This window comes from Raphanus sativus, chromosome 1 (genome assembly GCF_000801105.2).
Source record: "Raphanus sativus cultivar WK10039 chromosome 1, ASM80110v3, whole genome shotgun sequence".
In the NCBI taxonomy this organism is placed as follows: domain Eukaryota; kingdom Viridiplantae; phylum Streptophyta; class Magnoliopsida; order Brassicales; family Brassicaceae; genus Raphanus; species Raphanus sativus.
Window position 1 is genome coordinate 10,909,278 of NC_079511.1, and position 19,659 is coordinate 10,928,936.

General features: G+C 33.0%; 3 protein-coding genes across 6 annotated transcripts; 1 reads left to right on the forward strand and 2 right to left on the reverse strand.

Moving 5' to 3' along the window:
* Positions 1 to 226: 226 nt before the first annotated feature.
* On the reverse strand, positions 227 to 1,798 carry LOC108855101 (transcription factor PRE6). Its single transcript, XM_018628818.2, has 2 exons — positions 1,452 to 1,798; positions 227 to 677 (listed from the first exon to the last, which is right to left on the reverse strand). The coding sequence occupies exons 1-2, from the start codon at positions 1,569 to 1,571 to the stop codon at positions 525 to 527; spliced, it is 273 nt and encodes a 90-aa protein (XP_018484320.1). The 5' UTR covers positions 1,572 to 1,798; the 3' UTR covers positions 227 to 524.
* Positions 1,799 to 9,180: 7,382 nt separating this feature from the next.
* On the reverse strand, positions 9,181 to 10,960 carry LOC108809211 (peptidyl-prolyl cis-trans isomerase CYP23). Of its 2 annotated transcripts, XM_018581358.2 has the most exons (8): positions 10,777 to 10,957; positions 10,525 to 10,638; positions 10,285 to 10,433; positions 10,125 to 10,197; positions 9,962 to 10,051; positions 9,833 to 9,872; positions 9,442 to 9,524; positions 9,181 to 9,336 (listed from the first exon to the last, which is right to left on the reverse strand). In XM_018581358.2, exons 1-8 carry the CDS (start codon positions 10,885 to 10,887, stop codon positions 9,316 to 9,318), a joined length of 681 nt encoding a protein of 226 aa, XP_018436860.1. In that variant the 5' UTR covers positions 10,888 to 10,957; the 3' UTR covers positions 9,181 to 9,315. The 2 variants fall into 2 exon arrangements, with proteins under 2 accessions (XP_018436860.1, XP_018436870.1); XM_018581368.2 differs by lacking the exon at positions 9,833 to 9,872 and having other exon boundaries at positions 10,777 to 10,960.
* Positions 10,961 to 16,732: 5,772 nt separating this feature from the next.
* Positions 16,733 to 19,286, forward strand: LOC108809231 (F-box/kelch-repeat protein At1g26930-like). 3 transcript variants are annotated; one of them, XM_057010627.1, is made up of 2 exons: positions 16,733 to 17,020; positions 17,654 to 19,286. In XM_057010627.1, the coding sequence occupies exon 2, from the start codon at positions 17,709 to 17,711 to the stop codon at positions 19,023 to 19,025; it is 1,317 nt and encodes a 438-aa protein (XP_056866607.1). In that variant the 5' UTR covers positions 16,733 to 17,020; positions 17,654 to 17,708; the 3' UTR covers positions 19,026 to 19,286. The 3 variants fall into 3 exon arrangements, with proteins under 3 accessions (XP_056866607.1, XP_056866612.1, XP_018436879.1); XM_057010632.1 differs by lacking the exon at positions 16,733 to 17,020 and adding an exon at positions 17,027 to 17,195; XM_018581377.2 differs by lacking the exon at positions 16,733 to 17,020 and adding an exon at positions 17,237 to 17,448.
* The last annotated feature ends 373 nt before the right edge of the window (positions 19,287 to 19,659 follow it).

Here is a 19,659-nt window from a genome sequence, read left to right on the forward strand (position 1 = left end):
AGTTGATCACTAGTAAACTTAAGGGCATACCGAAATTCTTAATTCATGATTTGATATTTTTTTATTTTTTAAACTTTGCAGCTAAGAAACGGTTTTTATATATCTTATTTAAGAGACGGTTCTTAACTTTTCTTAGTTAAAAACTAAGAAAAACTAAAAACCGTCTCTTATCCGAAGTTAAGAATCCCAGTTAAGAGACCAGGGTTAATCATGGTAAGGAAACACATTGTGTCATAAATCATAAATATAAGAAGATCTCATGATACACAGGCTACTATACAGCCAGGTCTGGACCTCGCATAGAATTAAGATACATACATACATAAACCATGTATTATAAATAGTATATGAGTTCGCCTAACAAATGACCCGAAACCCTAGCTATAACATAATATTTAAAGTGATGTAAAAAAACATAATATTTAAAGTAGATGGAGCGAATACTCATAATCATAATAAGACAAATTTGATGGCAGCAATAGATGATTCATAATAGAATTCTCAGATTAATTAATGAGAATTTATTAATTAAGCAAGCTCCTAATGATGGCTGCTTCCGCGCTGTTGTCGTCCGTTGAAGCCAAGAGTTCCGACAAACGGTCACTTAGATCATCAACCTCTCTGTGCAAGTTCCTGATGTAGCTGCAAGTCTCTTGTAGTACCGTGGATGCTGACACCTGTCCATTAAATTTTATTAGGACATTGTCAATTAGAGTAGAAAGTAACGATTATTTGGATCCACAAAGAGTAGTACACGACAACATGATTTTTATCCTATATGAAGCATCTTGATTGCTTTAAAATCTTAAAGAGCTATGAATACGAAGTTTTTTCCAAAGAAGAAAAAGACAGTCAAAAACTTCTCTTATTGTGGGATAGATACCCATATAAGAAACTTTTATAATGGAGTTCTCTAACAATTTCGAATATCTTGAAAAATTAACAAGTACAAAGATGTTCTCATGATTAACCACTTCAATGTGCACAACGGTATAAACGGCCACTATTTAATAAATCCTATTTATCATCTATATGTAGAACTATAGTGACTATTTACGTAAAAGAAAAATGAGGAGACATGGAGTTAAGGTACTCGGAAGTAGGAAGGGAACAAATTGAGTCCCACACCAACAACTTGTGAATTTAAATTCATAAAATAAAACATTCAAGGAACAAAAGAGATAGTATATATCTGCATAAATGAGGCTGTGAATTACTTTATCTTCGGATAGATAATTGTAGGCCACATGTATTTTACCCCAAGACGCCAATGGAATTCACCATGCATATCAATTACTTATATACAACATATACAGGTTTCAGTCAATTTGAACTATCTAAGTCCATGCATGTGCTAACTTAATTATATATCCATACAAATAAGGAGCATATGTTTGTTTGTATTTGCAAGAAAGATAGATTACACAAATGGATGTTTGAAGTGTATATACCTTGCCAGAACGGCGGCGGCGGAGTTCAGGGATAAGGTGTTGGAGCTTTGTTACAAGATCAGAAATCTGATCGTCAGAGATTCTTGAGCTCCCTGACTGTCTTGATCTTCTGCTAGACATCTTCTTTCTCAATGTATACTATATGTCGTTGTTTGTGTGTGTGTGTGTGTGTGGAGGGAGGAGAAGAACGCAAGAAGGATAAGTAGTAAATGTGTCAGAGAGAGAAAGGGAATGAGAGTGGAGAAGATGAAGATTGTGTTGAAGAGGGAGGAGCAAAGTGGATGTGATTTATAATGCAAATTTATGAAGAGAGAGAGAGAGAGAGAAGATGAAGAAGAAGAGACAGTTGCATGGAGGGAGGGTGTGGGTTATGTTTTTTCTTTTTCTTTTAGTAAGAGAGTATTCTTTAGCTTCAACTATTTTTTGTACAGTTTTTTTTTTAATTATTGCTTGGTACAAAAAGATACTGTTTATTTGGGTAAGCTTCTAAACATACTTTCTCACAAGACCAGCGACTTGAGTGTTACATGTGTAAAACTCAACTACGTCGGGTTTATATTCTTTTCTTAATTCCCTTGTTCCTGTATCTTGTTCGCCTTCACGTTTTTTTTTCTATCAAGCTATTCACATGGTGTAGTATCAACCAACTTAACAACTATTATTGGAATTTCAAAGCTACTTGTTTTCATTTTCTCAATATGATGAACATATGAGTAACCAATATGCAGATAAGGGTTGATACACTTAGATGTGGTTCCATATTATGTGCAAGCATTTATTATTCCAGGCCACCGGTCTTATTGAGTGTTTGGGATAAAAAAAATTACCAAATATTTTTGTTGTCTACCTGAATATATGGTTGTGATAAATTTGTTTTACCAAGATAGCCCAACTTTCATTTTGTTTAATGAAAATTTCAAAAAAGAACTGTTTACACTAGACCCCATATCATGTTAGTTCTGCCGGCGATCCAAATATCTAGTCCATATAGAGATCGATGTTGTAGCAGAGCAAAATTTCGCGAGCAGATTCATGATGGTGAGTTAGTAACTTAGAATCAGAAGGACTTTTAACATTATTCTTTACAAACAAACCTTTCAGTCATCTTTTATCCACTGAAAAAAAGGCATCCTTGTTTAATAAACATTGGACCAAATCAGCTGAGACCTGTTGGGATCGTGAAACCACATTTCCAACTCTATATTATTCGATTAGTATAATATTATCTATTTTGGATCTAAAAAAATAGCCAATATAAATTTAATTTAGACTTTTTCTCAAAAAGTGTCGTAGTAATTAGAATTGAACTTCTATTATCTAATTTTCCAATAGATTTAGTTTGATATCTCACAAGAACGAAACGAAAAAAACTGTCTATGGTTAAATTGTAGGAAAAACTTGAGAATGCTAAAACAATTTCTCTTAGGTTCGAGTCTCTACTAAAACAATACAACTATGTGGGAAGTTTGGCTTGAGCTTGGGCCAAAAAAATTTATTGATAGTCCGGCAATATGTAATTCAGTTACTTCAAACATTAGTTAGAAAACATTCTAAATATGGGTCAGACCGGATCAACCGATTGAACCGCTCACAGTTTTTTTTTTGTTTTTGTGGTTAACGTTTAAAATGCACGGATTTGCACTCTGTATAAATTCAAAACCAGTTAACGTTTAAAACGCACTGATTTGCACTCTGTATAAATTCAAAACCAAACCAAAGTCACTCCACGGTTCTACAGATCCCTCCAAAATCGGGCCAATTGGTAGAATTAACTCATTGCACTAATTTTGGATCTACACACCCGAGTGGCACAAACAAATTAGAACAAAACAAGGAATTATATAATAATCGAAAGTGACGTAGAAAGGGAGAGAGGGCCAGGGGGAGGAGAAGAGGGATCAAGTGGGGTTTAAAATGGCAAAATATGTGTTTATCGCCAAACTACACTGTCCCGCTTGGCCTTCACTCTCTGTCAGCTTCACCATTGCATCCCCACGTTACATGTAATTACTTCCTTGTCTTTTTTGGTTACTATTCTCTATTCTTCCCTTTCTACCATTTTATATGGGTCTGGATCACGTATAACCGTCTTCATACATACATGTTTGATGAAACATATCCATACACCAGAATAAAATGTGTTTTTCCGTTTTGTTTTTTAATGTATAACAAAAAAAGGTAATTTATAAGGTTAGTTAATATATATAGTTTCTTTAGTTTTCCTTACGGTGGCCGATAATCAAAGGAGCGTAGGACATATGGTACAAGAGAACACCAAAGAAGTTGAAGCCAACATAGGGATTAAGTCGGACGTTACATTTGGCAACTCTGAATTATTTTAAAATATCATCCGTAGAAATTTAATTTTATGTAGCATTTGGTAGACCGTAGATGTAGCGTTAGGTGTTAATTATCAATTGGATTCAGTTTGATGATTTTGCGGTTGATAAAGTGGTAGCTGTGTATATGGGTTGTTACGGTTTTGGGCCATATATATATGTTGCATATGTATGTATATTATACTTTTAGCTAAACAATGGATTTATGTACTTTGTTCAATTAATTAGACTTATATTGGCTTCATTTTAGGTTTTTGATATTCCAGTCTGAAATTAGTATGTACATGTGACAATAACCCCAAACCTACCGGACAGATTACTTGTACCAAAGACTGAATCAATATCTTGGATTACTATGTAAAGAAACATCCAATTAGAAGCGACCATTTTGGTTCAAATTCGAATATACATTGATACACGCATGTAAACCTAAAATGCATTGTTGGAACACACATTTAAAGCTCTAAAAGTCACTATAGAAGATTAGACTATTTTGATTCGTCCGAGTCAAAAATTGGAACGAGACTTGAGGGTCTGATTGGAAGAGGAAGCTGAAAGAATAATGCGGTTAATTCCGGCGGAGTTAATACAACATGCATATACATGCTTTAATGACGTAGACCTACCCTTACACATCATCTCTTAATCTTATGCCGTGTATTCTGACTTTAATCACATCATTAATACCCACAATTTTTTTCTGATGAAAGAGTTTGTGATATGTTGTGACTTGTTACCCAAAAAATTTTAGTCTTCTATACAATATTTTTCAAAAGAAGAGAAAATTTATAGATTGAACATCGAATAAATATGAACTAAAGAAGTTAATTAACTGGCTACCTACTAGCTAGGAGTAGTATATCTTAAAACATGTGTTGTGTTTCTAAACTAGTAAGTAACTAGATTATGATCTGTCTTTTAAATGACAGATATATCTTTTGTTTTAATTTTAAAAAGTGATTATTTAGAAAGTAGATATATATATTTAGTTATAAAATAATTAACAGATATTAGTTGGTTATAACTCTAATTTAATAGAATATATACAGTTTGTATGGTAGCAATGGCAACCTAAACCGACCAATGTCAAGATTTTGATGAGAAGATGCTCATCACATCACAAGTAAATAGTTGCGGACATTTCATAGTATGGGTTAAAAGGTTAAAACCGATTCGAGGAGCCACACATTGTTGACGGTCAAATACATATAACGATAAAACTAACCCATCCCCGAGATTTTAAAAACATGACATGTTGTCTCGCAATCTTTGTGTTTTACCCTTCATTTACAAACAAAATATACTCATATATTTAAACGCACATATATATATATATATATATATTGATAAAAGCATATATACATATATTCAATTACTTGTGGAACAGTGCAAGGACGATTATCCAGAGATTTTCTGATTACTATTAGTACTAAACAACGTTCTTGGAATTTGGATGACGCAGAGAATCTCCCTAATTTTGTTTAAATATTATTAATAAACCATTAGTTTATGTTTGAATACATGTGTTTATGTGTGGCATCTTCCTGTCTCACATAACTAATTTGGATGTAGGTAGGATCAGGATCCCTCGAGATCGAATCCCATTGTGCTCTACTTCTTAGTATGATATATTTGTTTAAATAATATAGTCGATCTATCAAAAGGAAATGATTTGCCACGAAGTTGACTCTACGCCAACCATATCTGAAAATAAAAAGAAGAAGCACTTAACATAGATTCATAAATCATATAAGTGACTATTAGTGCTACTTTTTTGTCAAACTGCTTTTATTGAATCAAACTTGGATAAGAACAAATACAAGCAGAGGCAAACTCTTTGCCGGTAAGTAGAAGCTATTAGTAACTATTACTATAACACAATTAGTTTAAGAGGGTACATAGGTATTCTGTCCGCATGTCGTCTCACTCTATATTACTTTATTTTTTGAACAATCAAATTATCAATACATGATACTTCAGTCTAGTACAAAATAAGTGAGCTATTACATAAGGCGATCCTTGCAAGAGAATCGGCTAGAGTGTTGAACTCTCTAGGGATAAAAGAGAAAAAGAAAAAGAGAAGTAAAAATGGAGATAGAATCTTGATATACATGAAAACTTCAAAAAGATCTACCCAATATACTTTCGAGTTTATTGCTCTATTGAGCTTCTGTAAATTGAAACGAAGCCAGACGTTTTAGAAGAGATTGCTTAGCTGCCTTCCCTCATAGCTAAAGATTGTAAAAGATTGATGAGAGTGTATATTAGAAAAAAACTATATCTATATCTCCCTCTGTTTCATAATAAGTGTCATTCTGAGCTCATTTTCTTGTTACACAAAGAGTGTCACTTTACAATTCCAATGTAAATTATACTAACTTTCAGCTGAAAATTAATTGCAAACTGCATTGATTTTATAAATAATTTTATTTATCTAAAATACTATTGGTCAAAGAAGTATAATTAATTACAACTTACCTATATTTCAACAACTTTCTTAATTTGTATGAAAAATGTCACAACGACACTCTTTAAGAAACGGAGGGAGTATTTATTATCATGAGAACAACGACTACAGTACCTACAATCATGTAAGTGATTTTGTAACCTGTTTAAATTATTAATAATAATACAATAAATCCATAGAAATCACTCAAATGTATCTCATATAGTACTTATAGATGTTTTGAAATCTTCAAGATTCTATAGGATCCGTGTACATTCACTACATTTGTGAAAGACTTGCCCTAGAGGTATTAAATAGGTTTGTGGTATGATTTTCTCTTGGTTCAAAGATATATCTCAAATCTTAAGCTTTTATAATAGTGTAGGAAATCAAATATAAATAAATAAAATTATATAGCATCGAAATAAGTTAGTATCTTATTATTTTTCATATTTCTAAATAGATATAAACTGTAGAATTACTTTTATTATAAATTGACCAGTATATGATATAAGAGCACACACCCAACAGGTTTCTTTTTGGTTATCTAGTAATTAAAGAAAAATCAAAAGCATAAAAAGTTAGAAAAAAAAACAAGAAAAGGTTCCTATTCTACTACCCACAAAAACATATCTGAACCCCTTCTTCCACTTAAAGTATGAATAGCTTAGACATTTCATTTAAATTTAATTAGTTAAAAAGATTAATTAAAATAATAATATTTTGTTATTTAGAAATTTGTTTTAGAAGCCAATCGATGAGGTTGCTTGATACAAGTAAGCAGAGAAAGGTCTTGGAATTTTTTTGTTAAAGGAAGAAAACAACTTAATTGTTCATATTATATATTACTTTACATAAATGTGATGCAGCAAAGCATTTGAAGTGAAGAGTACACTTGAACCTGAGCAAGTTCAGGTATTCTCATACCAAATTTTAACATTTGGTGATTTGTACAAATATAAGCATGTTTACAAATGTATCTACCTGATATAAACATGAACATTTGTCCAAAATCCACAAGGCTCTTATGAGGTAGGGTGTATGAGGCCTCATGTGATGTTCTGCAACTGTTGTCCTCTCATAAAATCCAATTTATGTACGATTTTTTTCGATACGTTGATGTGTACACATTGCAATGAAATATTCATTGTTGGAATTTATCTACTGTATATCTAATAAATCATTTTACATAACCGGCCAGATAATATCTGAAGAGGTATAACTATAACACTATTTGGTCATTACAAAATACGTTTGAAAACAAAAACAAAATATAAAAACTTGTAGCTATTCAAACACTTGGAAACAAACAAGATAGTTTTAACCCATTGATACAAAACAAGCGAGTGATATTCATCTTATGACTTTCACTTGCAAATTGCAATGCCCCACAAAACAAAATTAAGATAATCCATTCAGTCCCCAACACAAATGCATGATAGAAAAAAAAAAGATAACATCTCTGGGTTAGCTGGAGCTTGAAATAAAAGAAAAAAAAATCATAAGTTCGAATGGTAGAGTAAAAGAAGTAAAAACAAGAAAGAAGATGAAAACTAGGGAAATAGCAATGTTTCGAGGACAAATTGTATATACTCTCTCCATTTCCATATAAGTGTCATTTGAAATTTTTGTGTACGAATTAGAAAAAAATTCTATTTCAAATCTAATAGTTCTACATTATTTTGTTTGATTTTATTAGTTAATGGACTAAAAGTTAAAGTAAAAACTGAAAAATATTTAACTTTTGCATTGAAAATGTAAAACAAAATTAATAATGAAACAAATTTTAAAAATTAAAAAAATATTTAATATGAAAAGGAAGAAATATTATTTTTTGGAACACTTTTCTGGAACCCGAGGGCAATTTGTATTTTCTTAGATTAATTGTCATCAAATCAAAATAAGATGTATAGCAAGAAAAGATGTGAACTAAAACAAATTCACTCATAGAACTTGACACTGCAAATACATTGGTAATGGAATTGAAAACGATGTGATTCTGATCTATAAAGTGGATACATGAATCAGACCACGTGTCAGATTTGATTATTTTGGTAATAGACTATTAAATTGTATAAACCCTGGAATTTTTTTTTTTCTAGTAGTTGCAAGTTTACCAATGGGCTAAACAAGTACTGTTGTGGGTCACCTAAAGTTGTCACACCAATATAGAGCCGCCCGATACACCACTTGTGTTTAAACCTATTGGCTATAAACGTCTAGTTAACCATCATATGACCTCTTCCTAAGTTTTTGGGTATAATTTTTCCTAAGAACCCTAAACAACAGACATAACAAGCCACCTCCTTTAATGCATAAGAGGTAGCAATGTTTGGATTTTCAGACAAAAACAAAACAGGGTTTGATGAAAATTAAGAGGAAATGGACAAAAATGAGGAAAAAGGAAGAGACAAAAGTCAACGAAAGGGAAAGACCTGAGAGCCCATGCCTTGTTTTTCAAGAGAGAGAAGGAGAAGAGCTACAAAAGCAGAGCACATGTGTTGTTGCTATTCTCCTCAGGAGCTATTCACACTAGATCAGAATTGACTATTTAGTGCTCAGAACCTGGGATTTTGTCCCGGTTGAATCAGTTTTTGCAGACCAAGAATGACAAACCATGATCAAATGTTTCTCAACCGTTTTTTCACACTGTGAATTGAAGTTATTCTTTGTTTAAACAAAAAAAAAATTCCTGGTAAAACTGAAAAAAATCATATTTTTCGTAATCAGAAACTAATTTAAAACTTATTTATTTATGATATAGTAAGCATAAAATTTAAAATAAAATTAAGACAAAAAAAATATATAAATTATTTAGATAGAAATAGAGATGATCAAACAAATAGAAATAGTCAAAATAATATTCAGATAGATCTATTGGATGGATCAGAAGATAAAAAGATCATCTACAGCGAGATGACCAAATGGACAAACGGACAGCGGCTTAGATCAAAAACTAATGAATATGTGTCTTAGCATCGTGAGTTACACCAAATGAAACAAAGATGTCGGCTTTAACTTTGTTTTAGGCTCTGTTATGAACAGTTCTTTACTTAGAAAAAAAGTCATTAACACAGATTCACGGGAAGCACTTCATTCTCTGTCAAAAAAAAAAAAACAAGGGACCATAAGATGTTACGGTTTCACCGAAAGTGTCGAGCTTTCTCATCAAAAAAAACATGATCTATAAGACATTTCAAATCACCTGTCTTTCGACCTCAACAAAAGATGCTTCAAGCCTTCTTTTCAGGACAGATCTCTCCTCTTCACAGCTCTCCATCTTAGTGTCTTAAAAGAACAAGATTATAACGAAAATAACCCGTGAGTTCCATGTAGCATCATTTGACTATGATCCAAAACATCATCAATCGTTCAAAAGGCTATCTATATCCAGAGTCTTATCTACTAGTAGTGGTACACATGAATGACCTGATTTAAAGTAAAATACAGGCTACAGTCACATCTCTCTTTTATGGACTGTAGTTAAACCATAATTGAAGTGTTGTCCCATGTCAGCATCAAACGTCAGGAGACGAAGTTATCAAAAAATATATTTAAGCTAACAAACAGACAAACTGGATTTTGACTGCATTTACCGTAATAGTATGTCGACAAAATTGTGATCCTCTCCGTCGGCTGCAAAAGGGAAAGTAAAAAAAGGCAACTATATACTAGACGCACCAACCAACAAAAAAAAAATAAGACTAATAGTGTTGGAGACGTACCATTACAAAGATCCCCTCACGGCGAGTAGGAACTTCTTCTAGCTTCCTCAATGTTTCATCACCTTTAGTTACTTTGCCGAACACTGCGTACTGTCGAATACCACTAATATCATTACTAGACAAGATAAACGTATAGCTCAAGTTTGAATTAGCTATAGCTGACCTGACGATCAAGATGAGGAGCGTCACCAAGAAGCATTGAAAATGAAGACTGTGCACTGTTTGGATCTTCATATCTAAAAACAAAGACCATAGAGATATGAGCACACAACAAATAAGGAACACTCATAGTCTCATAGACACAAACCAATTGCATAAAATACCTTCCCATGGAAAGAGTACCTCTGACATGCTTGACATCACTGAACTCTCCAACAATAGTCTTCTCAGCTTCTTTCCTTTGCTCCTCGTTCATCGGGGCTGATCTTCCACTCGCCACGTCAGCAACTTGAGCAACAAAGCCTTTATCCACCTGCAAAATGACTTCAAACACTTAAACACCAGTCTTGGCCAAGAGAATGCAAAATCAAACCCAAAGCTTGAGCCTTTTTTAAGTCGTATACCCTGAAGAAATGATTAGTGTTGTATCCACCTAAACGAACGAGCTTGAAGATGTGATCCACCGTCTTTGGCGCAACCGTGGGATAGAACCCAAACTCGATATCCCCATAACTAGTCTGCACATCATATTAAATATTCAAAGTTGAGATTTTGATCATAGAATCTAGAAACCCAGAACAGATGATGCAACTTCTCACAAGAGAAATCCGAAATAGAGCGATCTAATTTTGGTAAGCAGAGAAGGAGGAATGAACCTGGAAGACGACACGAGCTGAGCCAAGTTCTGGTTCGGGAGAAAGAGCTTTGACTAAGGAGAGTAAGGTTACACACGCCAATATGAAGATGGAGATTCTCGTGTTTCCCATTTTCGTCGCCGATCTGATCAAAGTCAACACCGGCAATGAAAATTCTGTTCGTCGGGGTGTTTCCCGTTGAAGACGATATTTGAGCTGGGCCTATTGTTTGTTTAACTAAAGGCCCAAAATGTTTTAGTATGGCCCCTAATGTTTTGTATGTAGCTTACCTTATAGCAAGCCCTTCAACTAGAAAATTTAGAGGTGTGGTTGATTGAATCCAGAAAAAAAAAATTGGGTTTTGTTAAATCATAAGGATCGTATAAATGTCATCACTTGTCAATGTGGGATTTATATATGGTTTGATAGTTTGCTATTCAATAAATCAATAATACGATAAAATAATAAATTTATTTGGTTTAGAGTTAAATAATAAATTTATTTGGTTTGAATTGGATCGGTTCACGCAAATAGATTTATGTAAATATATGGTCTTACTAATCATATTTAATAATTTAAATACATTTTTATATAAGTACAGAAAAAACCATGTATTGTTTTTTAATATTCATAATAAAATTAATATATTTTTAACATTTCTTTTAATAATATTTAGTAAAATTATATCTAAAATTATTTCTATTTTAAGAAACATATTTTATATATACCCAAATAATATAACAAACCAATATGAAAAGTGAAAATTTTCAAATTTAATTGATGTACATACTGTATGATTAATATTTTTCTTATCTTGTAAAAACTATTTTTAAACATAAAATTTAGAAATTGAATTGTTATAAATTAATGATTCCATAAATTAATAAAATATAATGTAGCCTCAATATTATTAATTTATAGATTTGTCACTTTTGTTTTCGGATCTAAGCCCAGTTATCTTGTTGTTTAGTAATAATATAACTCAAGATGCTAACAAACAATTTCAGTATAATTGATATCAATATGACAAAACTCACAGCCAAAATGATAAGATAAATTCTATTATGAATATCTCGATCCCATGAAATCGATGAAATCAGTGAATGTTAATTTAAAGAAAACTTATACAAACATATGAACATTGCGAATCCTCTCAACTATGATGAATCTGACAATTATGATGATTTTGATGAACCATAAAAAGATTGGCGAACCATGACAATCCCAAAGAAGTAGATGATTCTCATTAACCATCGAACTAGACATCACTGAGGTATAACTATAATCTAAAAATAATTTATACAAATAACTTGAAATATTTTCAGTTTTTTTTTTACCTTTCCCGGCAATTAGTCGCAATTGGGTGTTTAAAACAATGAGCAAAACTTCAAGTGACGGCGTGTGGGTATTGGATGAGTTGAATTCTGAACAAAAGCATTTGTTCGTCTTCCTTTTTTCGTGTGTTTGGAATTTGGGTTGGCCCAGATTCATACTTTGAGAGATTTTAGGTTTCAGTTACATCAATCAACATCTATAGTTAATGCACGCCTCGAAGAACATGATTCCCGCACATCCATGGTGCAACGGAAACATATCCATTTCTAAAAGCGAAAAACTGCTAATTGTTTTCAAAAAATTGTAAAATATCCAATTGTTTTCTTTATATATTCAATTCGATGCAACCAGCAACCTTATATTTCAATTTATAAGATGCATACATGCACACGGTTAGAAATATATCTACAATAAAAGGATGCTTCTATTAGGAAAGATCTGTTTATCACCGCACGTATACAATCACTGCAAGTCTGCAACACGTCTTTCTAAAATTCGATTTTATAAATAAACACCATTTAGCGTTTGAGTATTTCCATTTACTTGTAAACCATAAGATAAAACGCGGTTTATGAAAATGACGTCTAACTAATACTGAGACAAGTTTTCGGATATATTAATAGATTCTATACACTTGTTAATCAGCATGCATGGACTTGATAGTTTTTTTTTTTTTTGTAAACTTGGTTTTGATAGTTGATATGCGCCATTAGGGAAAACTAAATATAGTTTGTCTATAAAGATGATTAATAAAGTGTGTCTAAATTTGTCTATAAAGATGCGCACTCCCTTTCTTCTCCTCAGTGGGGTTGCCACTCATCCTCCAAAGAATTCTGATTTTCTATAAACCGATACACGTCACCACATTATGCTTTTTAGGCTATAAAATCACATGATGCTTGCTTCTTACATTCTTTTTTGTAACTGGCTTTCTGCTTCTTACATTCTTGCTATCTTGTATGTGTGTACATGCTTGTACGTGTGCGTATTTATGTGTATCAGTGTGTGGTGACAATGATTTTCTGTTTCTGACTTTCTGTGTTAAGCGAAAGAACATATATATACATGTGAGTTTGTGAGGTGCATAACATGTGAGTTGAATAACTATAAGTTGTAAAGATACATAAACCAAAGTCGTGACGTGTAACATTACTCACACAGTTATCTACATCGTTATTTTTACAAATCCGATCGTGTAAACATTTGGTTACCTTTAATTATCCCATAGTTATAAACAATATGAACGATTAGTCAAATTATACATAAAACATGTTTAGAATAATTTGACTCTCAGACTAAACTCGATTGACAAACTTATATGTTTCGTTAAATTGGTTCTTTTTGAACACTTGTATATCTTTCGATTTTGTTATTAATTGTATAGTCAATCGAGTTTAGTCTTATGTGTACTATAATTGGTTCTAAATTCTAATACTACTTTTTCACTCCTATATTTTGGCTTGGGTGCGAAGCTATTAAGAACTCGGATCAACTAGTCTCCTTCTTTTTGTATGAAATAAAGATGAGATATTATCCATCATCTATCTTTTACACTACTTTTTCTACTTCTGTAAGAAATGTTAGTGCTTTATTTCCTTGCATTTTTTCCAAACTTAAGCGGGTAGAATGAGATGGGGCCATTACCAACTTAAGCGTCGAGAGTCAGATGCTGAGTCAGACATGTGACTAAAACCAAGAGTCTCATTTTTATTATCTTTGACCTTTTCTTCATTTTGGACAACTTTTACTTAACTTCGTATTCATTTTCTCTGCATACTGCTTCCTATTAGGCTAATACCATTAATATTGTTCAAATTTGTCATTATACTTGCTCACTCTCATGCGTGTTGAAAGAGTAAGCCATTTCTGTATGTTCTAAGAAAACGTTGAATTATATTCACGTACAGAATTCCATCCATTATTTTGTATTCAACGATCAACAGTCGAGTAGTGATACACTTTTATTTGTGAAAATTGAGCAAGTTAATTCTCAAAAAAAAAAAATATATATACAGAGCAAGTCTTTGCTTGTCGAAGAAAAATTCTCATTTTCTCTTTGTCTACATCATAGTTGTTACTTGTTCCAAAAAAAAGTTGAAGGTTAAAATCAAAAATACTAGACGGAGGCTGAAGACTCAAATCAGAAAACATCTTAAGGCATGTGTTTGAATAGAAATCATAACGAGTTTTCAAACAAACAAATCGTAGTATTTTAGTACAAATTAGTCATATAGTTTATTTTTAACAAAATGTTTATAAAAGGACAAATGTTTCATAATTTTATGTTTTCATTTAAGAAATTATATATTTACCTTTTTATTCATTTTCTTGTGATATACCACTATAAATATTTTTAATAAAAAATTGCATGTTGAATATAACTAATATTATATATAATAGTAGTTAACAAAATCTAATATCAGAAAAGTAGAAACTTTAGTCTATATATATATAATATATATATATATATATATATATATATATATATATATATCAAAGTTACCTAAACGAATTCAATTTATTCCGGTATAATTTAGAATGAAACATGTTTAAAAGAAGCAAACAGCATACAATAATTTTACCACTTGGTTTTATAATTTTATTATAAACAAGAAAATAGAAAGTATGAAAAATAATAACATCATTGAGAATTTAGTTTGTTTCCAAACTGAATTTCTTAAAATTTGTTACTGATACTAAGAAAATAAATTTTTTTTTACAAGAAATTTTGTAGAACAATTCATGACATAAAAACTTAACTTAAACATATATTGTTTGATATGGTTAAAGAACTTTTTTCCAATATCCCAATTCGATTTAATAAATGGTGTTACTCTCGTCCTGTCACAGCTGGCACTTATGTTTTCATGATCCATAATCAACGGTATAAAGACTATCAACTACATTAAACTTCAAAACTCTTTAAAAACTGTTGGAAAGCTTTCAATCATGCAATGTGCTACATCGTCAATTTAACTTCACCAAAAGTTTCCCACGGACGAAAAGTAGGTTGCTAAAGTCACTGTTAGAGAACATGATATCATATATAACCTAAACGTTTACCATACAAAGTGGTGCTAGCAAGATAGCAAGAAGAAAACTTGGGGTAAAGTGCAAACATGTCGATTTTAAATTTGAATTCTACAAGAAATTAAATTGTCATTTTCTTAGCTGAAACTGTATCTTAGGCTTTCTAACAAAAAACTATATCTTAGGCTTCGTTAAAAAAAACTAAGACTGGAGTAGTTGTCAGTACTATCTTCCTTGGAGAATTAGTTGAGTTTCGGCCAGGAGACCTTCAAGTTAAACAAAAAAAAAGCATATACCATACATAAGTGTGTGTGTGGGCAGGGGGATGTCTCTTTATTATATAATTTGGAATGCGAAATTTGGAATGTGAATTCTGTCAACTATGCAATAGCTTGTTCTGTCAACTATGCAATAGCTTGCTTGTCTGGACAATATTCGTGTTTGTTGAAAAACTGCTCTACCTTATATTAAGCATGAGTACATATAAAATTAGTCAAATCATCGAAAGATTTCAACATGAAAATAGTGTTTCACTTCCTTTATATCTATCTTTAAATCAGAATCCAACCATGGATCTATGTTCTGAGTTTCCAACAGAAAGTCAAATGGTTAGGTGTAAAACCGATCATCGTCATGACTCACGTGACCAAACGTTAACTAATAGGGGTCCATTCAATAACATCATACATTACATCCCGCTGTATTCAAATAACGTTAACGTCCATTAAGTTTCGAGTGTCTTATACATGTGGGACCCAGCAGCATCAGGTGTATGTATCGTACTCTCGCCCGTAGGCTATTCGAGTTTGTTCCTAGCCAGCTGTTTAACTAATGCAGCCAAAAGTATAAGCTAAAAATAACTGATGAAGTCAGGCTTCTGGAGGGGGGATGACACGTGTCGAACCAGGTCTTTATTTGACCGCAAAACTTGGGGGCTCCGTCGCATAATCGCCGGGAAAACAGCAACCGGCCGGTGTTACGTTATATTCGTCCTTATCCAACTTTAATCTAAAAAAAAAAAAAAAAAAAAAAAAAAAAAAAAAACTTTAATCTATTGATTTTCTTAACAGCAACTAATTGAATAAACAATTCATCCACATTCTGGCACCACCATGTCCCAAGGAAAGAGTGCGATCGCAATTTATAAACTGTTTCTTGATAATAAAGTATTGATGAAATCGAAAGTAAAAAATGTTGGAACTATTTTTTTTAGGCAATGTATTCATATGCTAAAAATAGATTTAGTGTGAATGAGAAATGGAGGTCTAATGTGTGTGATTTGAGAAACTTGTATAAAGTTACAAATATACACATTAGATATTTGGATTTGGGTTTTGATTTGTTAGTTGGACTTCATGTTCATTAACTTAATCTTATAAACCAAATATATGTGATTTTTTATATTGATAAAATATAAAAAAGAAATCCATTTAAAGTATATTATTTTGTTTGAATGAGTCAAATAGTAATAATTATACTCTTTAATTTCTTGGTCAAAATGTGAAATGAATTCACATAATAATGACAAGAAATAAAGACTCCATTAGTGCACCATGGGAGGTTTCATTTTATGTTAAAAAATGAAACTTGTGCTTCTCATTGTTTTCTATATAAAGCCTCATGGCAATGTAGAAAAAGACATATCCAACACCAAAAAGAAAAACCACATTCTCCTATATTGAATAGTCATGTTAGTATTTTTATTTCTTGAGTCTGAGAGTGCAACACAAAACTAGGGTCGATAGATTCTGTTTTCGGTGATGGTAAACAGAAACAATGCTGCAGTTGTATCCTGGGAATCTGAGCGCTATGCAACCGTCACACTACGGGACGTTTAAAGATTTAAGGAAAGAGATTAACCATCTCGACTCTGCAATTTTTTCTTCATTCGTTTGTTTCGGTATTGTATTTTTTGATTTTTGTTCTTATTATTTTTATAAATATCAGTTGTCTCTATCGCAGTGAAATAAGGTTCCTACAAAAAAAAGTAATGAGAGTTTTGTACTTCATTAGTTTTGTACTTAGTTTATAAAACAGTGTTGTACGATTGAAGCAATAGCATGGTTAGATTCAAGGTATTGGATTACACTTCTGTTCAGTAGCGAAGAACCTGAATTTTATGAAAATCCTATATCAGAAAAAACAAAAACCTGAGTTTAATTACTAAATATTTATTCTTTAGCTTACAAGCTTAAAACAGTAAAACAGTACAGAATAATTAGATAAATATTATTAAAACAGATTAAAAAGTTTGTACAAGACTAAAGATTTTTTCCTCTACAAATCACATTTGCTTCTTCTGATTTGCAGAGGAGCTTAAGCCTTTAGGTACGTGAAAGGTAGACAAATGAAAAAGAAAAAAACAGAGAGATAGAGAGAGAATATTAGTTAATTAAGTTTTAATTTTTTTTTTCTCATCGTCCGACCAATCAGCAACATCTCCTTCTTCTTCTTCTATTACAATTCTCTTGTTCTTACGAGAATGTTATATTGTGCTAATGTAATCAGCTTTGTGTTTGTTCTTGGTTAAAAGGTGGACGGTGGACCCAATCTAAAGAAGAAACCAGTTTCTTGATTTTCAGACAAAGATGTTCGAAGGTCGACCACGAGATTCTTGTCTGGTTTCAACGCTTTTCGCCATGCCAAGCCATAACGAAACCCAATGGAGCTTTTCACTTTCTGGCAAACGCCGTTTTCTCAACAGCGACGAGACTGATCTTCGTAACCGCAAGAAAAAGACTCATGGTGAGCTCTCGATTCTTGACGGAGGGGAAGATGATGAATGCTCAGCCAGCAACAACAACAACAGCAACGGAGGAGAAAACGGATCTTCGGACTCTGATTCGCTAATCCCAGGGATGAACAAAGACGACTCCATCAGCATTTTGCTTCGTTGCTCACGAGCTGACTACTGCTCCATTGCTTCAGTGAGTCGAAGCTTGCGCAATCTCATTCGAACCGGAGAGATTTACAGACTCAGGAGGGTACAAGGGACGCTCGAGCACTGGGTGTACTTCTCGTGCCATCTCAACGAGTGGGAAGCTTTCGACCCGAGGTCGAAACGGTGGATGCGTTTGCCGAGCATGCCGCAGAACGAATGTTTTAGGTACGCAGACAAAGAGTCCCTCGCTGTCGGAACTGATTTGCTTGTGTTTGGTTGGGAAGTGGGCTCTTACGTAATCTATAGATACAGTCTTTTGACTAACTCTTGGTCTACCGGGAAGAGTATGAACATGCCGAGATGCTTGTTCGCCTCCGCTAGCTACGGAGAGATTGCGGTTTTAGCCGGAGGTTGTGATTCCAACGGTAGGATTCTTGATACGGCGGAGATGTATAACTACGAGGATCAGACTTGGTCGGTGTTGCCGGAGATGAACAAGCGGAGGAAAATGTGTTCGGGTGTGTTTATGGATGGGAAGTTTTATGTGTTTGGTGGGATTGGTGTTGGGGAAGGGAACGAGCTGAAGGTTTTGACTTGTGGTGAAGAGTTTGATTTGAAGACGAGGAAGTGGAGAGAGATTCCTGATTTGTCTCCACCGAGGTCTAACCAGGGGAACGGATTGTCCGCGGCTGCTGGGATGGCTCCACCGCTTGTAGCGGTTGTGAACGATCAGCTGTACGCGGCTGATCATGCCGGTATGGCGGTTAGGAAGTATGATAAGGAGAACCGGGTTTGGGTAAAAGTTGGGAGTTTACCTAAGCAAGCCGGTTCGATGAACGGTTGGGGTCTAGCGTTTAGAGCTTGTGGGGATCAGGTTATAGTGATTGGTGGACCCAAAGCTCCAGGTGAAGGATTCATTGAGCTTAACTCATGGGTTACAAGTGATGGTACACCACAGTGGCATTTACTTGGGAAGAAACAGTCGGTTAATTTCGTTTACAACTGCACCGTTATGAGCTGTTGAAAGAAGAGAAAAACATAGAGAGTTTTACCGGGAGATATGGTGGAGTTAGCCAGGGTATAAACACACAAGTCTTATTAGTTATGATAAATATATAAAGTTCAAGGAGATTGTTGTTCTGTTACTTGTTGTAATTGTCTAGTTTTCATGTTTCCTGCTGAGTTCTATGATCTTTACACTTCAATGGATGTTTCTTAGGAGCCCATGTTTCTTCTTTTCGTTTGTTGCAGTACAAAGAGGGTAGATCACTAAGATTTGCTAGTAGTTTTGTCGTTTTATGCCTTGATTGATCGTTGATTGGCCATTTACTAATTAGGAGAGTAAGAAAGAGAAAAGAAGAAAAAGTTATTGATTTAATCGAATACTTTACGTCCAAAGTCTGAAGAATTTATTCACATTAAGTAGCAGCTGCATCGACTCTAAAAGCATTAATATGCGGGTCGAATATTCAACTATTTGATTATGCTAAAGTACCAATGTATAAAAAGATGAATTTTCCTTTTAAACATTTAATATATTACTAGATTTTGACCCGCCCTTTTTAAGGGCGAGTATATTTTTTGTTGGAAAATTATTTTACTTAATAAAAATTATGATTTTTGATAAATTATATATTTTAAATTTTTATGAAATTTAT

Excerpts from the sequence above, each read along its gene's own strand:
- LOC108809231 (XM_057010627.1), top strand. The coding sequence starts at position 17,709 with ATGTTCGAAGGTCGACCACGAGATTCTTGTCTGGTTTCAACGCTTTTC.
- LOC108809211 (XM_018581358.2), bottom strand. The coding sequence starts at position 10,887 with ATGGGAAACACGAGAATCTCCATCTTCATATTGGCGTGTGTAACCTTA. Across the intron at positions 10,639-10,776 it reads CAGCTCGTGTCGTCTTCCAG|ACTAGTTATGGGGATATCGA; the intron begins GTTCATTCCTCC and ends TATGATGTGCAG. Across the intron at positions 9,337-9,441 it reads TTGTTGAGGTCGAAAGACAG|AGAATGAAGTGCTTCCCGTG; the intron begins GTGATTTGAAAT and ends TTTTTTTGACAG.
- LOC108855101 (XM_018628818.2), bottom strand. The coding sequence starts at position 1,571 with ATGTCTAGCAGAAGATCAAGACAGTCAGGGAGCTCAAGAATCTCTGAC. Across the intron at positions 678-1,451 it reads GCCGCCGCCGTTCTGGCAAG|GTGTCAGCATCCACGGTACT; the intron begins GTATATACACTT and ends TTTAATGGACAG.